Source organism: Colletotrichum jinshuiense, chromosome 1 (assembly GCF_051148585.1).
Source record: "Colletotrichum jinshuiense chromosome 1, complete sequence".
NCBI classification, from domain to species: domain Eukaryota; kingdom Fungi; phylum Ascomycota; class Sordariomycetes; order Glomerellales; family Glomerellaceae; genus Colletotrichum; species Colletotrichum jinshuiense.
Genome location: NC_139302.1, coordinates 5,473,589 through 5,495,298, shown reverse-complemented (window position 1 = coordinate 5,495,298; position 21,710 = coordinate 5,473,589). Strand labels below are relative to the sequence as shown.

General features: G+C 54.3%; 7 protein-coding genes across 7 annotated transcripts; 4 read left to right on the top strand and 3 right to left on the bottom strand.

The window, feature by feature from the left end:
- Nucleotides 1–1,629: 1,629 nt before the first annotated feature.
- Nucleotides 1,630–3,475, bottom strand: EsH8_I_001428 (uncharacterized protein; the record flags this gene model as incomplete). The annotated part of the gene is made up of 4 exons (XM_083268841.1): nt 1,630–1,825; nt 1,879–2,003; nt 2,057–3,303; nt 3,379–3,475. The coding sequence occupies 4 exons, from the start codon at nt 3,473–3,475 to the stop codon at nt 1,630–1,632; spliced, it is 1,665 nt and encodes a 554-aa protein (XP_083119279.1).
- A 2,779-nt stretch (nt 3,476–6,254) lies between these two features.
- EsH8_I_001427 (uncharacterized protein) lies at nt 6,255–7,371 on the bottom strand (the record flags this gene model as incomplete). The annotated part of the gene is made up of 3 exons (XM_083268840.1): nt 6,255–6,381; nt 6,432–6,707; nt 6,776–7,371. The coding sequence occupies 3 exons, from the start codon at nt 7,369–7,371 to the stop codon at nt 6,255–6,257; spliced, it is 999 nt and encodes a 332-aa protein (XP_083119278.1).
- An 802-nt stretch (nt 7,372–8,173) lies between these two features.
- On the top strand, nt 8,174–10,134 carry EsH8_I_001426 (general substrate transporter; the record flags this gene model as incomplete). The annotated part of the gene is made up of 2 exons (XM_083268839.1): nt 8,174–8,555; nt 8,693–10,134. 2 exons carry the CDS (start codon nt 8,174–8,176, stop codon nt 10,132–10,134), a joined length of 1,824 nt encoding a protein of 607 aa, XP_083119277.1.
- A 1,027-nt stretch (nt 10,135–11,161) lies between these two features.
- On the top strand, nt 11,162–12,085 carry EsH8_I_001425 (aromatic alcohol reductase; the record flags this gene model as incomplete). Its single annotated transcript, XM_083268838.1, has 1 exon — nt 11,162–12,085. One exon carries the CDS (start codon nt 11,162–11,164, stop codon nt 12,083–12,085), a length of 924 nt encoding a protein of 307 aa, XP_083119276.1.
- A 1,141-nt stretch (nt 12,086–13,226) lies between these two features.
- EsH8_I_001424 (PhoD-like phosphatase-domain-containing protein) lies at nt 13,227–15,459 on the top strand (the record flags this gene model as incomplete). The annotated part of the gene is made up of 7 exons (XM_083268837.1): nt 13,227–13,701; nt 13,764–13,889; nt 13,950–14,106; nt 14,160–14,260; nt 14,312–14,440; nt 14,492–14,601; nt 14,674–15,459. 7 exons carry the CDS (start codon nt 13,227–13,229, stop codon nt 15,457–15,459), a joined length of 1,884 nt encoding a protein of 627 aa, XP_083119275.1.
- Nucleotides 15,460–15,961: 502 nt separating this feature from the next.
- Nucleotides 15,962–17,551, bottom strand: EsH8_I_001423 (uncharacterized protein; the record flags this gene model as incomplete). Its single annotated transcript, XM_083268836.1, has 1 exon — nt 15,962–17,551. One exon carries the CDS (start codon nt 17,549–17,551, stop codon nt 15,962–15,964), a length of 1,590 nt encoding a protein of 529 aa, XP_083119274.1.
- A 1,913-nt stretch (nt 17,552–19,464) lies between these two features.
- On the top strand, nt 19,465–20,283 carry EsH8_I_001422 (uncharacterized protein; the record flags this gene model as incomplete). The annotated part of the gene is made up of 1 exon (XM_083268835.1): nt 19,465–20,283. One exon carries the CDS (start codon nt 19,465–19,467, stop codon nt 20,281–20,283), a length of 819 nt encoding a protein of 272 aa, XP_083119273.1.
- Nucleotides 20,284–21,710: the final 1,427 nt, after the last annotated feature.

Genomic DNA, 21,710 nt, shown 5'->3' with positions numbered 1-21,710 from the left:
TTTGAAATGGAAGGTCTCACATTGAATGTGGTCTTAGTTCCATGGCAGCGGACACGGAGACTATGATGTAAAACTGTCCGAGGATGACGAGCGACTATACGAGGATGGGCCTACATGTTAACGAAGGATTTTATGGCACCGATGATGGCGATGTTACTGCATCTGAACAACCCTGGTCATCGAGATTAGAACGCCGCGGCAGCTCCCTTGACGGGCAGTTCCGGCCCCGCTGCCGAGCTGGCTAGCGTTTTCCGAGTGGCCTATTTGGCTCTAATTCCGTGTCAGTAAACATACCCCGGACTCGATCTAACCACCACTGGCGAGCACGCCCACTAGTCAGCGTTGTATAGACCCAGTCAAAGTCGATTTGTGGGAAGGAAACCGAGAAGGAAGAGCTAGGGCTGATTATGGTCTGCACATGTAATCCATTTGGCCGTATATATCCAGAGAGTGCTGCCATCGGTAGGGGGGCCCGAGTAGTGAGGTAGCAATGGAATCCGACAACGGATTTAGGCGCCTTGATGGAGCTGATGCCAAATGAAAATACGGTGCTGACGGAGAAACCGCTCCGGTTCATTGCGAGAGAATTGCACCGTTAAATTGGAAGGCCTGTCTGCCAGCATGTCCCGTGCATAACGGACTAGTGACTGCTTCTGTGACGAAATCTTTATCCAGGAAAGCAAAGTAATGTCACTTAGGTACTATTTGGATCAGTATAGACCTATTCTGACACCATCCGTGCAGGTTCTGGCTAGGCTTCCAGCATTCGTTTCTCCACACTTCTTCTCTCCTCTTCACTTGGCAAAATGTCACCCAAGACTAGTCGAAGGATGGAAGGATGGACTCCCAGGGCGCCTAAAACACACTTCGAGCGATAGTGGCGAAGCATACGAATCATTGATAGTAAGACAATCTCCAGAGACAGGTGCGGCCGGATTGCTTGGTCTCCCTGATTCAGCAAGCGTGGCAAGCATAATTGCAGGCGAGATGACTTACTTCCTTCAGTGGTGTTCAAATTTGAAGAGGCCAAAATCTAGACCCGGCAAATCGAAGATGTACGCTGCAGGTTTCGAAAATTTCTCACAAGCAAGGGAACTAGAATAGAGATGGCTGTTGCAGTGCTTGGTTTTAGAACTTGCCAAGGATGTCAAATGGTGTAGCAGTATGCTCTCGGGGCGACTTTGAGATGTTCATCACTCGAAGTATTGAATTACTGAGCTGCCACCAAACGACAGATGAGATCGTTGATCAACATCTTGTAGCTGCTTCAGGCAGCTACATAATCTCGGTGCCTGTTGCCCTTGTTGGCTCCTTTCGAATGCACCGGCGCTAAAGTTAGTCTGACTGGACTGTGCGCTTTTTAGGCATGCTCTAGAGGATGAACCAAGCTAACAAAAGAGAACTTCCTCAACTGCACTGCTCAGATAATGGAGCTGATAGATAAGTACGACTAAAACATTACTGAAGGTTTACTAGATGATCGGATTTATCACTTGACTTAATGGTAGACAAAGGCTTCACAAGCCAAACTGTCCCTACCTCACACCCTTACTGATTGATGACCACAGCCCTTGAAAAACGTGGGGCGGGGAATCAAACTATCTTGTGGTAACAGACAGGCTTTTATCTTTACAGCTTGGCACCAGTTTCACGCTTGGCGAGCACCCTAAGGTCTTTGCGAAGAAGCTTGCCTGAAGCGCTCTTGGGGATGGCGTCGATGAAAATCACTCCTCCTCGTAACTTCTTATAGCTGGCTACTTGACCAGCCACCCACTTTTGAATTTCATCAGCAGAGATCTGATTTTTGTCGGCAACAACGTAAGCTCTGTTGCTATATTAGTGCTGAATCGGACAATCATGACGAGCAAGGTTCCATACCTGGGAAGCTCGGTGCCTTCGCCGTCTATACCAATCACTGCAGCGTCCTGGATTTTGGGATGCGTCACTAGAAGAGCCTCAAGTTCAGCTGGGGCTACTTGGAAACCCTTGTACTTGATGAGCTCCTGCAATTCGTTAGTCATGATGCATGTGTGGCGAACCATCTAGACGAACGAACCTTTTTGCGGTCGACGAAGTAAAACTTGCCATCCTTGAAGGATAGTCTGTCGCCGGTGCAAAACCAACCATCGACAAACGCTTCCTTGTTTGCCTTTTCGTTCTTGTAGTACCCCTTGGTGACGATTGGCCCGCGGCACAACATCTCCCCGGGCTGCCCAACCTCGACATCCTTGCCGTCCTCGTCGACCAGACGAGCCTCACAGTTTGCAACGATCATGGAGACGCTGCCGGTGTCGTCGGTGAGGTGACGGGGGAGGATTGTGAAGCCCCCGGTCGTTTCGCTGAGACCCCACGTCTGGCCAAGGATTGCTTTGCCCTTCCCCATTTTCTTCTGTGCCTCGGCTTGCGTCTCTCCACCTAGCGCCGCAGCTCCCGTGAGTGCAAACTCGACGTTGTCGAAGTGGTCCTTGACCAGTGGAGATTTTGCAATCATGAGATATATGGGAGGCACGCTAAAGAAGGACGTAATCTTGTACTTCTTGCTGTAGTCAAGGAACTCGACAAAGTTGAATTTCTTCATCCAATAGACAGTACCGCCCATATAGGTTTGGTTGACGATATAGGCTTGCAGACCGGATATGTGGGCTGCGGGCAAGTGGGCAAGTGTGATGAACTTCATCCCGGGACGTGTCTTGTAGTACTTTATGGTTGGAGTAGAGATGAACATGGTTTGAGCAATCATGTTCGCATGAGAGATCTTGACTGCTTTTGGGATGCCGGTAGTACCACTGCTGTAGATGAAGCAGCCCACGGTGTTTTCGAGTGTCGTCTGGTCCGTCACGCGCGGCCAATCGAGCTCCTGCTTCGAAAGGGGTACCGGTTTATCAGACTTGGCCTCGAACAGCTGGAACTCATGGCCATCCCCTATGTAGAGAATCCGGTCGTCGGATAACCCGGCAGCTGTGCCGCCGGCGGCAGCCAGGTCTTTGAGGTCGGGGCTGCAGATAACCATCTTGCTCTCAGTGAGATTGATCTGGCGGGCGATCTCAGGGGGAGAAGACGATGGCGTAGATGCGGCGACGGAGCCTCCCGCGGCCATGATGCCGTAAAACACCGTGGGCGCCATGTAGTGGCCGGTGAAGATGACTTGCACAACATCGCCCTTTTGGATGCCATACTGGTGACGGAGGGTATGGGCAACTTGCTTCAAGAGCACCACCAAGCGCGACTTGGTGATTGATTTTGATGGATCCGCCGCTTCGGCGTGGAGAATAGTGTCATTACTGAGTCTTTCGTTTGGTGAGTCTGTGTCTTTGTCAGTGCTGGCGATCAATCCGGGCGGAGTGAGACAAAAGGAGTTAGTGTAACAGTCACACTCACCAAAGAGGAAGGTCAGAAGGTCCACCTTTGGGAGGTCTATGGTATCGGGAGACTTGTAGATGGTCTGGCTGCCCCTTTTCTCAAAGATTGTTGCCATGATGAGCGTCGTCGTTGATGACGATGATGAATTACAAACAAGAAAAAAAACGGGGTGGTGCAGTGCTCGTTTATTGAATCACAGCCAGAAGGAAGCTGTTGTCGTGGTGCTTAGGGGCCGGTTGCTTGGGAGGAACTCGGCGATGGGAGATTGTGTCCAATGCCACGGTTGTGAACGGGAGAGAAAAGTCAAAGTGCAGAGACGTTGGAGGGGATGGACGGAATCGAGGGAAAAGGTCAATGCACGCGGAATGAGTAGCTTTCGATAAATGAAATGAACCGAGTTGGGGGGAATTGACCGAGAAAGAGAGTTTTGGTGAATCGTGTAGCTTTCCCCGCATCACTGTTATCAAGATCGGGGCTGCATCATGCACCGGTACCCTCCCAAGCCGTGGCAAGCCGCTCCCCTTGCGTTAACCAACATGGCCACTACCGAGGTCATTTTGCCCGCTCCATTGGCGACGTGTCAGTACGTACATTGAGTTACTCGTTGGGGTAATTGCTTCATTAGCGCCTCACCTGCGGTGTAGAGAGCTGTGCGGCTGCGGGGGGTCTCCAAATGTCTAGGATTCCAAAGTTTCGAGGGAGAAGGTTTCCGCTGATGGTTGGAGTGTGTGGGCGGGAGAATTCCGGCCTATTTAGCTATGATCCTTGTCCTTCCTCTTACATCAGCTTTGCTGGGGGTTTGTCTCAAAGTCACCATCAGATTGAGATTGAGCCGAGTCGACTCAGCATAGGATAGGTAAATCCTCCAAACAACAAACTCAGTCCCAAGGATCGATGCGGAATTTTTCGGTAGGTCGGTCAACATTTGTCTCATCATACCTCAAGCTTCATATGGTCAATCGGTTATCATTCATCATCATCATCATCATTCCTCGATTAACAAAGTTGCGGTTCCAGTGGTGAAATATCGTCAGAAACCATGCTCAAATAATGATTGAATGATTTCTCTAGACAGAGTTGACGCCGATAACTAGATATTAAGACGCATCGTCACGGTTGTCCGGTGTTACGCCGGTTATCTCCGGAAGATCGTTACCAATCTATAGATCCCACGTCAGCTTGATCTTGGCATTGTCCTTCAGCCTCATTTCTCATCCGCGATTGCGTCGTCCAACTCAACCTGATGAAATCAGCTCTTTAGTACAGGCTACTAATAAAATATTTTGCTTCTGCGTTTGCTGGGTCACAGAGGCCATAGAATGAACTTCCAGTTCGTTGAACATGGTGCGGTCACCCAGCGTAAGCGCAGAGCGATGCGCAGTCACGTCATGAAAGGGAAGAACGCGGGCAAGATACTACCATCCAGAGGTCAACAACATAAAAGCGTATCAAAGGCTCAGAATATTTCCACACATGAGAATATGATCATGAGTTTGCGTCGCATGGTGGGGAACAACCTGTCGTCCTATTCTCCAGGCACCGATCTGTCGCCATATAATCGACTTGTGTTGAATCAGTGTAGGTTTACGCTCCTATATACCATGAACTCCTTCGAGGCGTTTTGATTTCTCACAAAGGAAGATCTGCATGCTGTCGGCGAGGCGCTTTATCCTCCGGAATTGTGCCAACCCCAAGATTCTTTCAAAGTTATATGGTTTGAGTATTTGCTCACTGACAAAGCTTGTGAGTCCCAGCGAAGAGAGTGTAGACGCGATGACGACTGCTGACTAGTCCAGTTTTCCACGTGGCACTCTCAATGACAGCAACCTGTCTAGACTTCTTCCAGGGCCAGGAGCATGACTCGCCCCAGGCTATAGTTCATTTGACGGAAGCTTTCGGATTGATGAACCAGAGGCTATCAACACCCGATGCTATATCCGACACAACGATAGCACTCACGTGCATGTTGAGCATCCAAGAATCGCTAAGAGGGGATATTGAAAAGTACAAGACTCATATGAGTGGGCTTTATCGAATGATCGAACTCCGAGGTGGCATTCAAGTCTTCAAAGACATGGCGGAGTTGTTGTATAAAGTTTGCAGGTGAGTAGCTTGATATGTGAAAAAGCTGGACTAGAGCTGATTTGAGCGCTTTTCAGAGTCGATATCCACTATGCTCTTGTTACAAACTCGCCCGCATCCTACGACTTTGATTTGATGCCGCAGCGCGTCATGCAGGAAATGGCCAAGGACGAAATTCATTCTACTAGGCCACTTGCAACAATTTTCGGTGTCGCAGACTTGAGCATTCGGCAGCTTGTACGCGACATTGATACCGCCAGTGCCCTGTTGAATAGGGAGCACAGAATGCAGCTCACTGGCGAAGAGTTTCAAGGCATTCTCATTTCTCTTGGCTATCGCTTGACTAAAGTCCCTGTGGACTCTAGAATCTTTGATGGCGTTCAGAGAGGTTGCATTCTGGGGCTTATTTCTCTTTTTACGAGCCTTCTATATCAGTTTGGTCGCAAACGGCATCTAAAGTACGACTTGCTTTGTCAAAAGTTGGAGGCTTCAATTCTGGATCTCTTGGCGAATCCGTCTTGCTCGCGTACTAATTTGATGTGGCTGTTGGTGATGGGCGGCATCTCAGTGTTCGAGAAGGAAAGGGAAGCATGGCTGCTGCCAAAGATTGCACTTTTGGGAAAGTCATTGGGTTTGATCACTTGGGAAAGTGTTCTCGGCGAACTACAGCAGTTCCCGTGGATTGCCCCCATTCATACTGCTCAAGGTAAATGTTTATGGGAGAAGAGCCAGGGGCATATTCGGGATGATGTTTATAGGTGAATAATTCTAATTTGAACAAGTAAAGTCTATGAAATGATGCGCAAGCGTTGTTAGGCCTGAGTAACCCTTTGTACCAAACCAGGCTCGATAACTTCCAGTCTCGCGACAAGCTGATCCCAGATGCGTTCCTGATACTTTTGGGCCTCAGAGTTCTTAGCCCACTCTGGTACCCAGTGGCTATAGCAGTGTTATCATTGTAGTTGGTTGTCTCAAGGGTGCTCACGTACTCTTTAATCTCGCAGTCGGAGAGGTATTGTCCATGGCTGTCCGGGCCGGCCGCAAGAGCGTGCAAGATGGTGCGACTTCCCATCTCAGCGGTCCGGCCGATGATCAAGTTAAAGAGGCGGACTCGTATTCGGAAGGCGATGCGGACGTTGCGAGCCAGACCTGTGTTGCAAAGCCCAGGGCTCATGAGATTCAAGACGACCCCAGTTCTTGAAGCTGGAACCAAGGAGGACAACTGTCGAATAACAAATATCTGTACGAGCTTTGATACAGCGTACCTTTGAATTCACTTCCAAGTTAGCAAGAGTTCTTGTGCTGTAACTCTACCCCACATCCCGTTTCTCACCTCTCATGGATGTGCGATACGCCCTCCGTGTTCAAGGCATCAAAAATGTCGTCATCTGCGAGCTTCATGATGTCTTGATGGTTGAAACCCATTCCAGACGTCACAACGACAATATGAGGGGCATATTTTGAGTGCTTCGCAGTCTCTTTCATTTTCGGCAACAGTAGAAGGGCGAGAAGGACAGTGCCGACAACGTTGACCATGATGGTCGTTTCCATCCCTTCAGAGACTGTCCACGTGTCAACCGCAGCCGTTGCGTTCTCAACTAGGGCGTCGATTCTTTCGAGTTCCGACTCTGCTCTCTTCGCGAAAGCGCGGATGGAGTTGATGGAGGCCATGTCGAGAAGCCATACGTCGACGACGCCTTTGCTCCCAGTTGCGGCTTCAATGTTGGTTTTAGCCGCCTCTCCTCTCTCAGCAGATCTTACTGCGATGATTACACGCGAGGCTTCAAGGTTGACGAGGTGCTTTGCAGCCTCCAGCCCAATGCCGTTGTTGGAACCCGTGACAATGTAGGTGCCGCCGGTGCAGGATTCCTTGGTTGGGACGATGGGTAGATCCTGGCGCTGAGCCCTGACAAAACCAGCGAAGTCCATATTGAACTGAGCTGAGTTTTAAAAAGAGAAAATAAGTTGACAGGATTGGGAGGCTGACGACTGTTTGGTTCGAGGGTCAATGGCTTGGGTTGAGATGATACGTCCTCTCTGGCGGGCTTGGTTTGCCTTTTGTACTTCTCCAGAACCTTGACATGATCATGATACCGCTCGGGGATATGCTTCGTGTCACTCCGACGCCCGTCTTTCTAAACTCCGGCTGCATCAATTCGTTATTAGAGACTGCGTATTTTCGATGCTGTCGTCATGATACCACAACGTGGTGGCTTGTGTTGGCCAAAGCCCCCCGAATGACTCCCCATTAGCCAATGAGAGATTATATTCCCGATTAGGCGAAATACCCCACACCCTGCTCCACCTCAGGCCTGCTGTTCCCCAGCCAGCTGGTGCCAGCCGGGACCGCTCTCACCTCGCTATGTAATCTCACCTTAATTTATTAAGCCTTGGGCTGTTTTTTGAAACGCGACTGCCCAGTTCAAGTTCCAGCTCATCCGGTACATCATGGACAAGTGCGATGTAGCCTGAGAAGGCGCTCACTCACGTTTATCTCCACACAGCTCATCTTCAGCACAGCTGCTTCCGACCCCGGCGCTTCTTCCTTTGTCATATACCGACCTGGACGGCACTTGCGCCCACGACGTATTGCCATTCCGTTCGTCACTCGCCGAGGCTTGCTCCTGCAGCCCGGGCGGTGGGCTTTGAGTGAGCCGTCAAGGGAAGCAGCTGGTCACTTACCGGGCTTCTGACGGTAGCCGCACACTGGTTCGTGTTGGGTGAAGCTGCGATGGCCTCTTCCTCGCACGATGGCGTCCGCTTCCAGCAGCTCGCTTCGGGGCGGAGCACGCCCAGATCATCCTTCGACTCTCACTCGACGTCCGGCCCTCAAGAAGACAACGACGACGAAGCCTTTGCCCTCCTGTCCGATGCTGCATCTTTTGTTTCCGACGACATAGAGTTGGAAACCATCGGCTCGATGGATGACGACCATGCCTCCTCCAGCTTAGACCCCAGCCGACCGGCCAATACCCGGTCCGTCTCGGAACTCGATGCCCAAATCAGAGAGGCTATCGAGGCCGAGCACACTTTAAAACCCCGGGAGGCCATTCGCGCATACCCTATGGCTGTGTTTTGGAGCTTGATAGTGTCCTTGTGCGTCATCATGGAAGGTATGTCCGGCTCGGCGCTGTTGTTTATTGTCCCTCAACCCATCACCGCAGACCCACGGGAGTAGTGAAGCAGACCCCGCGACAAAGACCGCTCGGAATAAAGCGGATGCCTCAGTATCTAATTGCACCTTTTACAGGATACGATACCATCCTCATCGGCAGCTTTTTTGCCCACCCAGAATTCACCAAGAAGTACGGCCAAGAGAAAGACGGCCAAGGACGCGACCAGCTCTCTGCCGTGTGGCAAGCCATTCTTGGAAACAGTAGTACTGTTGGCTGCATTCTTGGCGTCATTGCCAACGGTTTCATTGTCCAGAGGTTTGGCCAAAAGATCGCCATCGTCGGATCTCTCATCGTCCTCGCCGGCTGCATCTTCATAACCTTCTTCGCCGTCGACAAGGTCATGCTTATGCTCGGCCAGATCGCATGCGGCCTTCCGTGGGGCGTTTTTGCATCGTCTGCTCCCGCATACGCCTCCGAAGTGCTGCCTTTGACTCTGCGGGTGTACTTGACGACTTGGACAAACATGTGCTTCATCATCGGCCAGTTGATCGCCGCCGGCGTTCTCGCAGGACTGATCCCGCGCCAAGACGAGTGGTCCTTCCGCATTCCTTTCGCCCTGCAGTGGTCGTGGCCGATACTTCTCATCCCTTTGCTCGTATTCGCCCCCGAGTCACCGTGGCATCTCGTTCGAACGGGTCAGCTGGCTGAGGCAGAGAAGGCCTTGTCGCGGCTTCAGAGAAGGAAAGTCAATAACATGGACGTTAAAGCCCGCCTGGCCGAGATCATCCATACCGATAAGCTGGAGCAGAAACATCAGACCGGCACGAGCTACATGGACTGTTTCCGAGGAGTAGAGCGGCGTCGCACAGAGATAGCTTGCGTTGCTTTCGCAGGGCAGGTCCTCTCCGGCTCGAGCTTTGCATACAACTCGGTCTACTTTTTCCAGCAAGTCGGATTGGCGACACAGGAAACTTACAACCTCAACATTGGTGGCACGGCTTTGGCTTTGTGCGGAACAATTGTCAACTGGATCGCGCTCATGCCATACTTTGGCCGCCGGCGCATATACCTTTGGGGCATGTTTTCCATGTCCATGATCCTCTTCATCATTGGCATCCTCGACAGAGTTGGCACAAAGGCCAGTACGCTCGTCACTGCCATAGGCTGGGTGCAAGCTTCCCTCACTCTTGTCTGGACTTTTATCTTTCAGCTCTCGGTTGGACAGCTTGGATGGGCAATTCCCTCCGAGGTTGGCTCCACCCGCCTCCGTCAGAAAACCATCTGCATCGCGCGATTCGCCTACTACGTTATGAACTTCCTGGCCAGCACCCTCCAACCATTCTTCATCAATCCGACATCTTTGAACCTGAAGGGAACCACGGGCTTCATCTGGGGTGGGTCGGCTCTTGCCACCTTTGTGTGGGCGTATTTCCGACTGCCAGAGACAAAGGGGCGCACTTATGAGGAGTTGGATTACCTCTTTCACAACAATGTCCCGACCAGGCTCTTTGACACGGTGGAGGTTGACATATTCGAGGGTGGCCAAGAAAAGGTGTTTCCCTCTTCCTCACATTGATTCCGTGGTTGGCGTTTCGGTAGCGGTTCTCTCGACTGGCGCACACCAGTTTGGTAGTGGCGAGTTCTTCTGCTCTGCAGTGTTATTCGGCAAGAATAGTATATTCAAGCATTGTTTAACTTTACCATGAGCCTGTGGGTGCGTGAGCTCTCCTCGTTCCAACACCGAGCTATTTGTGTGTTGTGAACACTACACGTTGCAGTGGTCACAATTGGGGGTTGAGAATGCCATTCCGACCGATGCGATGATGATTGAAAGGGGCAGACCGGGAAACTAACTTCCTTGCATGCATTGACGCATTTGAATGCCCGACGCGTCCTGAAGTTGATTCAGTGAGATGATTTTCCCTTGGACTCTGTTGTAACCGCGCGCACGTCAACTCGACGCTGACAAAACGCCAGCACGAGGATTCGCATTCTCGCGGCACTAACGATTCGGTTGGGTCCCAGGTTGACGTAAGGATGCTTTTGGCAGCCGGATTACTTAATGATCGGTGGGGTGGCGGGGATAAAAAACATGGGAAAAGTGGCCAGATTAGGCAAGCCAGAGCCCCGATATTTCAAAGGTCGGGAACCACGCGCCCCAAAGCGGTCGATTTGCCTCCGAGCCGGGCGGCCGGCGGTGGCAGGCAGCTTGTTAGGGCGGGGCTCGGCTGCTAAAAGGATTGCTCCCCTCCAGATGCTTAGAAATCCCCCACTTCATTTGTCAGTTCACAGCGCATTCTTCCCCACCGATGTCTGTGCACACCCGGATTTGTGAGGCCGTCGACGTGAACCTCTTTGTGGTGAAGCTCCCACCGGCTGAGACATGGAAGCAAAATGCGAGTCGTGGGGTTTGCAACAGAGCCGCAAATTTGCAACTTGAGGTGAATACTAAAAGGGAGGGGTGACCCTCTACAGATGGTTGATATTTTCACTACACATCTCACAAGACACAGCTTCAATTACAAAGTCCAACTTCAATTGACCAAGAACTCTCTGCAAGCGCCTCGAGACCAACAAAACCATCACAGAAACCCAAAATCACAATGTCGGGACAGCAAGGACGCAAGATTGCCATCGTCGGCGGCAGCGGCAACCTCGGCTCCCTCACCCTGGGCGCGCTCCTCGAGAAGAACATCCACACCATCACGGCCATCTCCCGCGCCGAGTCCTCGGCCACCTTCCCCGCCGGCGTCATCGTCAAGAAGGGCGACTATGACGACGAGTCATTCCTCGTCTCCGCGCTCCAGGGCCAGGACGTCCTCATCCTGCAGATCGGCTTCGAGTCCTACATGACGGGCCAGGCGGCGCTCATCCGCGCCGCGGGCAAGGCCGGCGTCAAGTGGGTCCTGCCCACCGAGTTCGGCTCCGACCTCGCCCCGTCCAAGCTGCTCGAGGCTTCGCCGTTCGTCGCGGCTAAGAAGCAGTTCCGGGACCTGACTGAGGAGCTGGGCATGAGCTGGATCGCCATCGTGAACAACCCCTGGTTCGACTGGTCCCTCGGCCAGGGCCTGTGGGGCTTCGACATCAAGAACCGCGCCGCACGGTTGTACGACGGCGGCAACACTAAATTCATCACGACGACCATCGGCGCCACCGGCCGGGGCACCGCCGGCGTCCTGAGCCTGCCGGACTCGGAGCTGGAGCAGCTCCGCAACAAGCCCGTGTACCTCAAGTCGTTCTACGTCACCCAGCGCGAGATCTTCGACAGCATCCTGAAGGCGACGGGCACCGCGGAGAAGGACTGGAAGGTCGAGGTCCTGGACGCCGCGACCGTGGTGGCCGACTCGGAGGCGAAGGCGAAGACGGGCGACATCGGCGCCATGCTGGTCGGCTTCTACGTCAACCACATGCGCGAGGGCTGGGGCGGCGACTACAGCGCCAAGGTCGGGGACCTGGGCAAGCTCGGCCTTGCGCAGGAGGACCTCGACGAGGTCGTCGCCGGCGTTGTGAAGGGGATCGAGGCATGAGCGAGTCGTTCAGTCGCAGCGGAGGAGCTGGGGCTTTAGGAGCGGGGGGTTTTTATTTTATTACTTTAAGTCTCTTACATGCGATAGTTTTTCGTCGACGGCCAGATGGCTGTGTGCGATTTAAGCGGAAATGATTATGCTGATTCTCCCAATGAAAAACAAGTTTCGTCTGTCTTTTCCTCCCTCTATGCATAATCCATCTTTGGACGCGCGGTTCGTGAGCATAATTTTCGTGCATCATGCTTTTTCGTTGCAGTTTCATTGAAAACTATCTATAGTTGCCCTCCAGTTGACGATTTGATTTTCTACCACGTGTAGAGTGCGTTTTGTTTTTGTGACTAGTTACGTCGGGCGGAGGCGATGGCCGGCGGTGCATGCCGCAGAGGGTTTGTCCACGCTGCTCCAGATTGGTAGATCCGATGTTGCAGTGCGTAGCACATGGCCGATATTAGGAACCCGAGCATCCTTGCAAACTCGTCTTCTCATTCTTATTCGGGAAAAGTCACTTGTCCAATCCCAGCATCCCCATACGCTGTGCAAACGACCCCGAGGGCCCTTTGGAAATATCGAAACTAAACGCCTCGCTTCAGGGAACCCCCGCTGAAGATGCCAGTGCCGACGTACCGGGGCGGCGACCCCACAGCGCCAAGGCCTCCAATTATCGCCGTGAGCGGGTGCACGTGTGAATGGGGGCGATCCGAAAGTTCCCCCGTCAAAACGGGGCATATTTCCGTGCCTTGCAGCGTCGCAGCCCCGATGCCCATCCGGACCAACGCCAGAGAAAAAGAAGAGGGGTCGACAGATCCTTTTCCGCCATGATCCTTGGAACCCGCGTCATTGAATCGAAATACCGTTGACATGTCGCTCACCCAGCAGCTTCGGGGGCCCAATCACAGCCCGGGTGATTACCCACGAGCTTGGCCATCCGATGAGCACACGTGCGAAGGGCGCGATAAGCCAGGATGGAAGCTCCGGGAGCTGTCCGCGATGACGCCCAATGGCGCCCAGGTCGCCGAGAACTCATAAATAGCCGACGCTCTCCGTCGGGGCTCACGGCCATGCAGGTCCCTCGCCTTGGCAAGCTCACACCGTCCCTCAGCTTCACTATCCTGTCGCGCTGCTGCGACCCTAGCCCGGCATCATGGTTCAGTCTGTCACTGGCGTCCTCGCCTTCGCCGCCGCGGCGTCGGCCGCCTTCACCGGCAACCTCAACTACCTCTCGGCGTCCAAGCACCACGCCTCGCTGGGCATCTCCATCAGCAAGGTCGCCAAGCGCACCTTCGCCAACCCGCCCTGGGACGCGGCCAAGCTCAACTTCACGCACGGCGTGGCCTCGGGCGACCCCTACGACGACAGCGTCATCCTCTGGACGCGGGCCGCGCCGACCGCCGAGAACGACAAGAGCAACATCACCGTGAGCGGCTACGTGCCGCTGTACGACCACAGCAGCGACGACTACGTCAAGAAGAGCGACTCGCCCGTCTGCGTGGACTGGAAGATCAGCACGAGCGAGAGCTTCGCGTCGGTCGCGGACTCTGGCACCGCTTACACGAGCTCCGACGTCGACTTCACCGTCAAGGTGGAGGCGAAGAAGCTGGCGCCGTACACCGTCTACTGTGAGTCTTCCTATCCGGCTCGCTGATGTAGAGAGTAGGCATGGCTGACACCTTTCGTAAAGACTACCAGTTCGCCGTCTGCAACTCCAACAACACTTCGCCCGTCGGCCGTACCAAGACGATCCCCTCCAAGGACGCCAAGGTCGACACGCCCGTCAGGCTTGCGGTGTACTCGTGCAGCAACTACCGTATGCTTTATCCCTCCCTCTCAAGAAAGTCAATGTATTCGCAGACTAACTCTTTTGCAGCGTTTGGGTTCTTCAACGCGTACGGCAACACGGTCAGAAAGGACTCTGTTGACTACGTCATCCACCTGGGCGACTACATCTACGAGTATGGCAACGGCGAGTACGGCTGGGGCAACTCTATCGATCGCATCCCGCTCCCCGATCGCCAGATCTACACGTGAGTATTTTGCATCAAAGTACCGTTGTGAACATCAATTGACGCGTGTGCAGCCTGTACGATTACCGAAAGCGTCTGGCAACGTACAGAACCGACCTGGACTTGATTGCCAGCCACCAGATGTTCCCCTGGATCCCCGTGTGGGATGACCACGGTTCGTGTTAACAGATTCCACTTCCATTCGGCCGCCACTGACAAACGACAGAGGTCTCGGACAACACCTGGCGCGACGGTGCCTCTGAGCTGAACAACACGGAAGAGTCCTTCATCGCCGACGGAGGCGTCTCCGTGGACCAGCGCAAGATGAACGCCGTGCGGGCCTATTTCGAGTGGAGTACGTCTAACCCGCCTATACGCAATACCTGCAGCTGCTGACATTTCAAAGTGCCCATTCGCCAGGTCGATATGGACGACAACCTCCGAATCTGGAGAGAGTTCAACTTTGGTAGTCTCTTTGACCTCGTCATGCTCGACACCCGCCAGTACGACCGCAGTGTTAGTGCCATTCTCCAAACTCGCGTCTATGCACTATTTTGTTTACTCATTTACTGACACGGGACGCATCAGATCACCGACGTCTACACCAACACCGACTACATCCACGCCATCTCGAACGACGCCAGCCGTTCCCTCATGGGCCCCCGCCAGGAGTCCTGGTTCTACAAGACGCTCCGCGACAGCTCCTCGCGGGGCGCGACCTGGCGCGTCATCGGCAACCAGATCATCTTCAGCCGCATGAACGAGAGCCTGGCCCTCGGGGTCGAGAACCCGCTCAACTACGACCAGTGGGACGGCTACCAGGCGAACCGCAACCGCACGTTCCAGGTGCTGTACGAGCAGAACGTCAGCAACAACATCTTCCTCGCGGGCGACTCGCACGCCTCGTGGGTCTCGGACCTCGTCTGGCTGGGCGAGCACGACTACGACCAGAACACGGGCGCCGGGTCCGTCGGCGTCGAGTTCGCCGGGTCCGCCGTCAGCTCGCCGTGCCCCGTCGGCCAGAACACGTCGCTCGCCAGCGCCAACGCCGGGTCCGCCTGGCTGACGGCCGCGAACCGCGAGCTGCAGTGGCAGGACCTGTACTACCGCGGCTACTACGAGCTCAGCATCGACTACGACGCCGTCAACGCCTCCTTCTTCGGCATCCCCACCACGAGGATCAAGCAGGGCCACGAGATCTCGCTGGCCAACTTTACCGTCCTCGCCGGCGAGAACAAGCTGCACCGTCGGAACGGCACGGCTGCCGTCGGCGGCGTCGCCGAGAGCGGGAGCTTGAAGAACGGCAGGGTTCTGCAGACGAACCTGACGCACGACACGAGCACCGGCGACTACTTCAAGTACAACTCCCCTTAGGGGGTATTAGAACATGACCACTTAGTGGGGCAGTAAAAGTACATGACTACATTTCAAGAAGCACACGAAAATATTTTTAATGAATCACAAATAATACAATGTTGTCTGAAGATATCCTCAAGAACTTGTGATGTGACTTACGGCGGACACTGCAGTGTGCTCAATTTCACGGCTGAATCGTTTGCAGAATGAACCGAGGACAAATTACGAAGTACGAAGCTGGCTCAAGGAGGCGAATTCAACTAAGTCATTGCATCACTTGGAACACTCTGCAGGTACATATGATAGCATGAATTGATTTATCACCGAGACTCCGAACCATGAATCACCTGTAACCACCAGTGATATTGAATCATAATCATACATGGGATATCTTGATACATGCTAAGCAATACCACACAGAGAAGAACCCCCCCCAATGAAAGCCGGAACACCAAACTCGTACCCGCGACAAATGCCTCACATCGACCCTAAAAGGTAGGCCAGTCCATGCAACCCCCCTCTACCGTCTGAGGGTGGCACGGGCGGTGACGTTGGCGCTGGACGCGCCGCCGATGAGCATGCTGTTGAAGACGTCGGCGGCGGTCTCGTCCTGGGTGGCGGCGGTGGCGGCGGTCTCGGCCTGCTTGCAGCTGTCGACGGTGGCGGCGGGGGCCTTGCAGCTGTCCTGCAGGCGCTGGCAGATGAAGCCGGCGATGATGCCAATCTTCTGGGCGGAGCCGTGGTTGAAGTCGGCCTGGTTGTTGGCGACGAAGGCGGCGGCCTGGCGGTCGGCGAGGCCGTCCTTGAAGACGACCGAGGGGTCGCTGCAGGAGCCGAAGTCGGCGGCCTGGCGCTTGAAGAAGCGCTTGCGCAGGCTGGCCTGGGCGCGGCACTTCGCGTTCTGCTCGTCGCACTGCGACACCTCGCCCGCGAGCTCGCCGCCGTTGACGGCGCGCGCGCACGCGTTGTGCTGCACGTCGCAGGAGCGGCCGAGCGCGGCGCCCTTGCCGACGAAGGTGTCGCCGTTGACGCTGAAGGGGCGGTCGCCCGAGCTCTCGGTCACGGCGGGGGGCAGGCCGCCGAGGTCGCCGGTGAAGGTCTGGACGTTGTTGCCGTTGGCGGCGCCCGCGTTGCCGCTGTTGCCGGTGGCTGTGCCGTTGTTGGCGCTGGTCTGGGCTCCGGCCTTGTTGTTGTTGCTGCTGTTGTTGGAGGTGGTGGCATCGCAGGAGGCGTCCTTGTTCTTGTTGTTGTTCTTGTTGTTGTTGCTGTTGCCCGACTGGTTGGCGGAGCCGGTGGAGTTGGAAACCTTGCCTCCGGAAGCATTGCCGGACTGGCCTGCAACCGACAGGCCGGTGAAGTCAATGTGAGTCGCCTTCAGCTCGCCGGTGCCGCCGGTGATGGTCGGGGTGATGCCCTGGACGGCGGCGGTGATCTCATCCGGAGTCGCGTCAAGGACGAGCAGCTTGCCCGAGAAGATGCAGCCGGTGGGGTCGTTCTGGTCGTCGCAGGCGTTGCCCCTGAAGGTGGTGTCGGCCTTGTCGCCGGGGGCGAAAGTGCCGCTCTCGAGGGCCAGCATGGGGTCGCCTCCGATGGCGGCCAGCTGCTTGGCCAGCTCGAGGGTGACGGCCTTGTTGGTGGCGGCGGCGTTGTCCGAGGCCGGGTCCTGGTGCTTGTTCACCAGGGCCGCGATCTCGGGGTTGACGGCCTTGTCGGTGCAGGCGGCGCTGGTCACGCCGACGCCGGCCGTGTTGCGCTCGAGCGACTGGTAGACCAGGGCGGCGGACATGCCGCGGATGTCCTTGGCGGCCTTGGCGTTGGTGAAGGCCTGGTCGGCCGTCTCCTGCTGCAGGCAGGCGAGGTTGGTGACCTGGCCGGCGCCCTCCTTGGCGGCGCCGTCGCCGAGGAGGCCGAAGACGGGGTCGGAGATGGCCTTGGGGTTCTCCTTGTTGAGGAACTCGCGCGTGATGTTCAGGAAGATCTCGTGCGAGTGCTCCTGGGGCACCTCGCGCTTGGCGACGCGCCGGACGTGGGAGTGGTGGCGGTGGTAGGGACCGGCGGCCGCGAGGCCGAGCAGGGCCGAAGTGGCAAAGGCTACAGCTTGGTACTTCATTTTGACGAAAAAAGTTGATTATCGACTTCGAAAGCGATTAGAACAGAAAAGACCGGCCTTCTGTAGCTGACTGAAGTAGTATTGGGGAGAAATAGTTTGGGAGTTGGAAAAGAATAGTACGGTAGAACGGTAAACTTGCAAGGGGCGATGCAAAGAATGGAAGAGTTCACAGAACTCGAGGTCGAAAGGAACGAAACGAAACGGGCGAAAGTGAATGTCGTACGAAGATGAGATGCTACAGCCAAGAGAAGATATCTGGTGCCGAGGAGGAGATCAGCGAGGTTTATAAAGAAGACATTGGACGGTAAACATGATCAGAGCACATCCCTGGCAAATCAGTGGATTTCAGACGGTCCAGAGCATGAGCCGCACACCCTGCCGGCCAATGCTGGCAAACCGAGAGCAGGAGGCTGCGTACGCTCAGCCAGATTCACCCCTCGGGGCCAGGGCATAAGGGTATGAGACAAGATGAGACGAAGCCCACCGGTCACGACGGCCAGGGAACATTGCCAGGCACAGGAAGACGTTGGGCCCGAAGCCGTGGTCTGGCATGTTCCGGGCGGGACGAGGGTGCAACAGGTGACCATGTCGTCGGCAAGTCAACCGCTCATGAGGCAACTGGGGTGGAGATGGGGGACGCTGTCACGGCGTCAACACGGGGATTAGGGCAGCAAAATCTGACGTGAACCATGCGCCATTGCCTGTCTCGCGTGCGCTATTGCGACATGGGCCGCGATATCGGCAGAGATTTTGGGTAGCGTTGCGAATGATGGGGGGCCCGTCAAGGCAAAAAAGCGACGAAAAAAGTTCAGACGCGATGACGGCGACGTGGGTGGGAAGATGCGGCGGAAGATCAGACAGATTCAGCCGCAGGATGTCATAGAGCGAGTTTCGCCCAGGATGCGGGCGGTAAATGGCTGGGTTGGGGTGAAGAAGGGGGCGGCGTCTCCCCCACGCGTCTCGGCGGTCGCTTACCAAGGCCGGACCCCACCGCAGAATGCTTAACTGCTGCGCCACGGCCAATGAAAGCCCCCAACGGCCTCCGGATCGCACAGTCGCCGGCGACGGGGGTGGGTAAGGGGCTGTCATCGCAATTCCCTTAGGGCTTAGCGTAGGGGCCTACCGTCGTTGAAGATGCGTTTGTCGTGCTGATTTTGCAGGCGAGAGCTACCCCGAGTGTGTCTGTTCCTCCCGGGGAAAAGGTACCTATGAACAAGGTCTCCCTTTTCGGCACCTTGCGCCGCACGACGCTTGTCGCACAGCGAACTTCTGGCCGCGACCCGTCCTGAATGAACGTATACGACTGGAAAACTCCAACCGATCTTGTTATCTGATTCCGTAGCAGCTGGGAAGATGGACTCGCTGTGCATTATTGCTTGAGCTTGTTGCACATTACCCAAGCATGACGACGGAAGTCCTCATCCCCAGGTTCTGGCGAAACAATGAATAAAAGTAGAGGTTGTCTTCACAACTAAGCGGTACCAAATCAATTATTGAGTTCGTTTCTTTTTCATTTCTTCGGGACAGAGGCCGACGGGATCACACCATCAGGCGAGAACTCTGCCCAAGTCGCAGCGTGAACGGTTCTGTCAAGGCTCATGCAGTGCAGCGCCGAATCCAAAGTGGGTCGTCTCGTCCGTTGCCTGCCTTAAGATCTACTGTTTCAGACGATCAGAGACTTCAGACGCATCAAAGCCAAGGGGGGAATCTCAGACACCATCACCATGCGGTCCTAGCCATCCCCGTGCCTCATCTCTGGCTGGCAGTCAATCGTGTAAGGATGCGTCCCTTGGGGTGGGAGTTGATGCTTAAACAACGCGACAAAGTGAGGCTTTATTTGATCTTATCCTTCATCAAACCCCTAAATTTCACACACAATCTGTTTAGCCCGCCCTACAGCGTAACCTTCCGAAATGCCCAACGCAGCTAATACTGGCCCTGGTTACCCAGAGGGCTATCAATCCGCGAGCGGAGACCTCGCTACCATCATCAACAACAGCGTCGCGACAGGCTTTTTCAAGTGGGGTTTCGTGATTCTGCGAGGCGTGTACGACAACGATGACGAGTGGCAGACTTTTCTCAATCTCTTCAAGGCAGCGATCGCTGACGAGCTCCACGACTCGAAGCTAGAAGACCAGCTCGGCCCTCATCTCGAATGGACAGTTATTGAGGATCGCACGGCTCTGGAGAGTGCGTCCAAGGCTACTGTGCGGACGCGATTCCTCGCGTGGGTGGAGGAACAGAAACGCGATGGTGAAATAGCGGATAGGCCTTGGGCTGCAGGTTATCTCCCTCGGTACAAGTTCTGTCTATACGTCGACGAGGTCTGCATCAAGAGTATCGTAGCGAGATTACACGGGGGGAAGTTGATAGGATTTCAGTGGTGTTTGAGTAGCATGGGAAGTGTCGTTATCGTTAATGGCCTGCATCAAGATTATACGCCAGAAGAAAAGGACGACGCAGACGATGATGAAGAGGAGGACGACGACGAAGGCTATATGGAAGTTGATGGTACAACTCATTATGATGTTGGCTGGGCGTATATCGGGGTGCTTGGCTATGCGGAGTTATACTCGAACCTGGGCTCTGGCGGCTCGCACGGTCAGATTTGGGACGGTATGGTGTATCGGGGCCGTCGCCCTGAACGAGATCCCGAGCCCGATTACGACTACGGCCGTCCATTGTCTGAAGTAGAACGTGGTGCGAAATACGGGCAACGCATTAAGAAATAACTTAAAAGCCAGCAGAGGGGAAAACTGATTTAGGAAAAGAGACGCGAAGCTGGAGGGTCACATACAACATAGATTGGACTTTCTAAGAATTCTCTATTCGTAGGCGCACATTCAGGGGTCAATCGTGATGTGTAGGGTTAGGGTTAGGCTCATCCATATCATTCTCTCTTCTCATGTGGTACGATCTGTCTCATCTTTCGGAGTTCGGCTTGGGCGACGTTGTGACCCGACTCCCGCCGGCGTAGACCGCTGCGTGCACGAACGCAAACATGTCCCACTTCCATCGGACGACTGGACGACTTGGGCGTCTGAAGTCGGTCTCATAAGACGATCAGCCTAATGAGCCCACAGTAGACATTTGGGCACGTTTTCAAAATCGGATCGCGTACTGCTTCTCCGACGTTGACGTATAATAAACCACTTATGGCAATGGCCCTCAGGACCCCAGGGACGAAGCTAGCGACTCCGCACATATGAACAAAACCCCTTCGACGGTTCTGGCTAAACAGCGTCTCACGTTCACCTCTACTCTCTCTATTCATCTTGCTTACTGAATTATAATATTTGGTCAACAATTCACAACGAGGGCGAACGGTAAACTATTTGTGGCCAGCAGCATGGTGGAGTCTGACAGTGGTAAGTCAGTCAGTCAACACAGGTAGGTACCTTCTAGCATCTACTCTTAGACTACAGGAAAGGCAAATCAAGCAGGAGCGGGAATTCATTATCGAGAACGCTCGAAAGTATCACTATACCCTGAAAAGCATTCCAAGGTCCCCCTCAACGCTCAATTTTGGTCCGATCTTACGCATGAACTCAATGGCACAGAACGACACCTTTCCAGGGAAAAGGTCTGAGCTCTCTTTCACTCGCAGAAAGGTTTTGTCCTTGAGTTCTCAAATCAGATTGTGGTCATTGCGCCCAAGCATATAGCAGAAGGAGGTTCAGGGTTTCGCAGACGTTTAAAGTTCATAGGTTAGTGTGGTTTATTTTTGGCACCCGTGGATTTGCGAATCTGCCTGGCTGTGGTGGTGGTGTACGTTGTGGCCTAGTTGATAACGCCCAAGTAGAAAGAAAAAAGACCATTGCCATCAGCTTTGTACCTTTAATTACAATACAATAAACTTCTAGACTTATGCTCTTTCTCAAATAGTCTCCATTTCGTGACTTCACTTACATACCTTTCCACATAAGGGCCTATTGCATCCCAATTACGGTCTTACGCGCGCGGGGGTTGAACGGTAAGAAGATTGTTCAGTCGAGGGTTGTGGGCTCAAGTGCTTTATCAATGGGGATGATATATTGCCTGTGTTACTGTCAGTCATAGTGTGCTGGTGAAGACCCGACTAACTGTGCTGGTGGTGGCTGGATCCGAAAGGGTTTCGCTAGCAGCCTGTGCATCACCTGTCGCAGACTTTCTTCTCGGC